General features: G+C 44.1%; 1 protein-coding gene across 1 annotated transcript in view; it reads right to left on the bottom strand.

The window, feature by feature from the left end:
* The window catches only part of PRDM16 (PR domain containing 16), a 350772-nt gene that overhangs the window by 40027 nt on the left and 305693 nt on the right, over positions 1–5052 (bottom strand). The window contains exon 5 of the mRNA XM_009320544.1: positions 2876–2978. Coding sequence (XP_009318819.1) covers positions 2876–2978 — 103 coding nt within the window. The remainder of the gene's footprint in view (positions 1–2875; positions 2979–5052) is intronic.

Below are 5052 nucleotides of genomic sequence, written 5' to 3'. Positions count from 1 at the left end.
TAACAGAAAAATAAATCAGTGCCTAATAGCTTTCAGAGAAACCAAGGGGAACACAATTATGTGGCATCTACATGCTAATCTACCAGACTTGAATCTCAAAGGAGTTCAAGTGCCCTACTCAAAATTCCTGCAGTGATAAGGGGTCTGCTGTGTTTGGCTGGGGTTTGGATAAAAGATTTTTATGATAATTATCTTTGTGTGGAACAATTTTGCATTTTCTTTCTTGTTAATTCAGAATCGAAATGGGGGTGCGAGGCAGCAGGAAGATAGCATTACTGAAAGTAAAAAGTATTAAGAAGTCAAATATTTAATGTTGGCCTATTATAATTTGAGAGCAATTATGTGGCAAAAGCACTAGACGTTACCAAGAAGATACAGATAAATGTTGCACAATGACAAAGATGGAAAACAAGGAGCACTTTTCGCTTGTTCAAATAAAAGCCTATTAGAAACAGAAATGCAGAACAGTGGTGAGTTTTCTTTCTGATTTCTTCCTGACATCAAAAAAAATGTATGTGTTACTCCATCACTGTGAATACAGAAATTATTCATCTCTGTGTGTTGGTCTCAATAAAATTATTAACTTTTGGGGGGCAGAACACTGAAAAAATGATCCCAAACCTGACATCTCAGCGAGACAGCAGCTACCACACTGCCTGTTCACTCACTTCACCCATGCACCTCCAGCAGAAGAGCTTTCAGCAGCACTAATCCTCAAACCATCCATTTTTTCAGAAATATTTCAAACTAATTGTTTGAATAACTAATATTGTATGTATACTCTTAAAGAGTTTCACTACAAATTTGAATCTGAAAATTATATTCATATACAGGTAAAAGAAAATAAATGTATTGTAGCATGTCCAGGTGAGACAACTCAAATTTCAGCCATTAATTATGTAGAACAGTATTTCCAACTAACAGCTTAAAAAAGACTCGTAGGTGAGAACACATTTACAGAAATTAGTCATCAAACAATAAGGCAAAACCTGCAACAGGCTCTGCGTTCAACGAATGAACAGAAAAAGACATAAGTAATATGCCCCAATAATCTCTTCACTTGAGAAAATTCATGTACCTTTTATGTTGTTCTCTAACTTTCACTGTCACCAAATGTCGAGGAAACTAAGAACCCTATAAAATAGGGCAGAACATTGCACGTCCAGGCTGATTTTCATTTCATTTCAGGATCACAATGTACGTCAGATGAGGTCAGGTTTCTGCAGTGCTCTGTGATGATAGGGTTTTGCACTCATCTCGGGAAAAGATTTGGACTTGCAAACAACCATTTAAAAATAAGATTCTGTACAGTTTTTGATTACTGTAGATACGTCTGTGCTGTTGCCTTGTTTTTACAATGTTTTTGGGAATGGTGTGGCACATCTTTCCTAGTTTTCCTGAGAGATCACTTCCACTGCACAGAGTGCTTGTATCGACAGGCTCTGTCGCTTGCAGTGAAAGGGGTGGGATACCAAACATCAGTCAGAGTCTCAGATGAACATTGAGAACACCACTCTAACAAAGAAAAAAACAATCCCGGCGACACTCTCAGATTGCCAGAATATTTCAGGCCGTGTGTCCTGCTAACCTGCTCTCCTGTCGCTGACAAGAGCCAGCAACAGCTACTACAGAGAAGCATGCAAGGACCCCGCAAAGAGCAGGTGGGCAGCAACCTGTCCCCAGGGAACGACGCCTCCCAGCTGCCCTGCAACAGCCTCTTCAGCGCATCAGCGCAGTCTGTGCTTCCGTCCCAAACCCCTGCATTAGATGCGTAATCCTACTGTGGCAATTCTGGCCATTCTTCCTCTTCGCTACCAAGTGTTTCTGGATCTTTGTGAAACTAAAATTGAACCCAAAGCTTTCAACAATCTAACAGGATAACAAGCAGAAGGCTCCATGCTTTTTCTTATTAAAAAGGTAAGTACTTCATAGCCATCTTTGTGCACCGTGAAAAAGGAATAAGGACTCAAAGTCTTCCCTTTTCTTTCTCTTTCCCCATCCCTCTCTGCACTGCCATTCCACAGACACATTCTGGTGTACGGAAGAGAATCCCAAAATCTGAGTGCATTGCTCCTTGCCCTAGCTTACTAGAAAACACTCACTTAACCTGGAAAGCATCATGGTCTTTTAGACAGTCTGTGTGATGACTGAACTTCGGTAATTAACAGCAGGGTATTTAGGGGAAAACGGTTATGCTAATATACGAAGAAGTGAACAAGGCTTAGTCTTTCAGGTTGCTCCACACGCGCTACACAGTTAAGGAAACTTCTCCCTCTGGGAGCCTATTTGAGCTATGCACCTTGTCCTGCAATACCAACCCACTGCAAGGCAGGAGAGACATTGCAGTAATAAAAATGTGACCTTTCTTTTAAAAATAATCATGCTTTTGGCCTTCACCGCATCATTTCGGGGTTTCAGAGGTATCTATGTTCTAGCAACAATAATTCTCGTGACGACTCTTCCATCCTCTGCCTGGATCCTCCTTTTCCGTGTAATCTAAAGCTCTAAAGACCAGTGTTTTGCAAGCCTTGGAATGGTTTGGCCCATTTTTATTACACCCAAAGAAACACGGTGACCCTGGGAATTAAAAAGGCACCTCCAAACATATTCAAAACCACAACATTCCTCAAAGAGAAGAAGCAAATTAACCTGTTACATGCCTTGAAGTTAATAAAAATTTGCTTGCTGTCATTGACTAAGACAGCTATTCTCACCAGAGAAAGAGCGAAAATAAGCATAAAATATTAACAGTTACAGAAGGGGCAGATACTGGATCAGGTTTTTGTCCCAGTTCAGCACTAACTGAGGTTCTCAACATTCCTAGTTTGCTGGTGAGAGGTGCAAAAAGGTCCTATCTAGCAAAACGAGGCCTTACCTTCCATGCTGGGCGCCATGTTCCCAAGTGAATAACCACCTTCCTTCAAATACACCAAGAGCTCTTCTCCTGGCTCAATTTCTTTAATAACTTTATAATAGATCTGGGAATCAGAAACAAAAATTGAGAGACATGTTAAATATGCAAAGACTTGCATTTTACATTTTAACCAATAACTCAAATTATTCCAGCTAATAGGGGAGGCTGTCACTTGATTTGTCTGATAATTGCTACTGAGAGCTCTTTTTTCCTGCCTTTATTTTACTCTATGTAAAATACTCTATGTGTCAGCGTTTTGTGCAGTTTGGACAATAAAGTAGTATTTACGGTAACAGCCTCCCTCGTTCAAATTACACAAAATCTTCCCATTCTTTTCCCTACCTCCTATAACCTTAGTGTATTGATTATAGCAAAGGGAAGATTAAACTGATAGAATTGACGCATTTAAGTCTCTGCTTCTCTAAGCCAAAATTGGCCTGATAATTGGAGATCTGAATTAGCATATCTTCACGGAATTATTTTGTAGATTACTCTCACCTCCAGCCTGAGGGCCTGACCCCTAAAGACAAGCTCTGAACCGTTCCAGGTGAGCAGTTTATCCCCATTCAGGGTTCCTGTCTAACCACAGAACCTGGACCTTCTGAAACGTACTGCGTACAGTCCCGTTCACCTACCGTACCTTTGTCATTACACCGGAGAATGAACCCAGAAATAGAAACAGGCTTCAGACAAGGGCAGAGACCACATACCAGCTGCATGCCCCATTCACGTTGCCATTTAAAAGTGCGTAAAACATGGTTTAAAGGATACCTAGGCCTTACACAGGTTTCCTGAACCAGAATGAATTTTCCCACTCCAAGGATGCATTTCTTAGAAAATATTACAAGAAAGAAATCCCCTTTATCCAAGGTGCAACAAAGTGTAACGTTGCACGGCATCGATGTATTAGCGTACGTTTTCGTACACACCACACGCTCATCTTTACTGTTCTACCCCCAAACCAAACAGAAACCACAGCGGTACGTCCAGTGACAACTGGGTTACATGCGAGCGGACCCCAATGGCCTCATTCCTTCTGACAAAATGGCAGAGTTCGCGGGGAGGCAAAGTGTGCTGGTAGTGGCTTACTCGTATCAGCAGGCAGAGAGCTCGCTGGTTCCCTGTAACGACTGATAACTAAATCTGTCTTCATGTTCGCGCGCTGCCCATGGGTACTGCGCAACGCGGCGGCTGGGGCAGTTCTGGGCGTGGAGAGCGAGCTCCGTAACTTCAGCTGGGAGGGCATTTCATGGAAACCTCCGCAAGGAAAACCGCGAAAAACAGCAGCAGAAGGAAATCAACAGCGGGATGGGAGTTTGTGTGACTGACAAAGAAGAGGATCAGAACTACAAGAAATCCAAGAGACTCAGTACCTTCCATATGTTTTCTGGATTTTTAGAGTACGCTGGACCCTGCCCTCTTCTAATAATACCATGAGAATTCAACAGATAATAGTTATTAACCGCAAAGTTTTATTAGCACTGCCTTTAATAGCAATGCATGAAATTCTTTTTCAGGACATCAACTACAATTTACCCAGAATGATTCCCTAAATTAGCTGCCACTCAGTCTCTGCCAATCTGCCGTTTATGGGGAACAGAGACACAAAACTCTTAAATGCCTGCGAGGGCTGCGTTAACAGTGTCACCACGATGCGTTTTTCCTCCCAGAGCCTCCTTCATTCCTTCGCGCAGAAGCGCGAGGCCTGGGAAGACGCGTGCTGCCGAGCCCCGGCGGGAGCAGCAGGTGCCCGGGCTCCTCCCTGACTCGCCCGCTCCGTCCCAAGAGCCGACGCTGCCAAGGTTTGCACGGCGATGCGGCATCGCTCCCCAGAGCGGCCTCGCTCCCTTCGGCGGGTACGGCAGAATCCCGTTACTGCTCTGCACTTTTCCTCCAGATTGAGTTCAGGAAACTCCCAGCAGATTAATAACCCGCATTACAGCCCAACACGAGACTAACCCTGTACCACAAGCCAGCAAACTGCCCCAGATACTATATCGCTTAAGCAGACGCACCCCTATGCCTACAAACACCCCTAGCACTGCCCGGCGGAGGGCACCGCTCCGGCAGAAAGAGCTCCCGGCGCCTCTCCCGCGCTCTCCCCGGGGGCGGGCAGGCGCGGCGCAGGCGCCCCGAGC

Source organism: Pygoscelis adeliae, unplaced genomic scaffold (genome assembly GCF_000699105.1).
Source record: "Pygoscelis adeliae isolate BGI_AS28 unplaced genomic scaffold, ASM69910v1 Scaffold213, whole genome shotgun sequence".
Taxonomy (NCBI): domain Eukaryota; kingdom Metazoa; phylum Chordata; class Aves; order Sphenisciformes; family Spheniscidae; genus Pygoscelis; species Pygoscelis adeliae.
The sequence above is the reverse complement of the archived record's forward strand: the minus strand, read 5'-3'. Positions and strand labels throughout refer to the sequence as shown.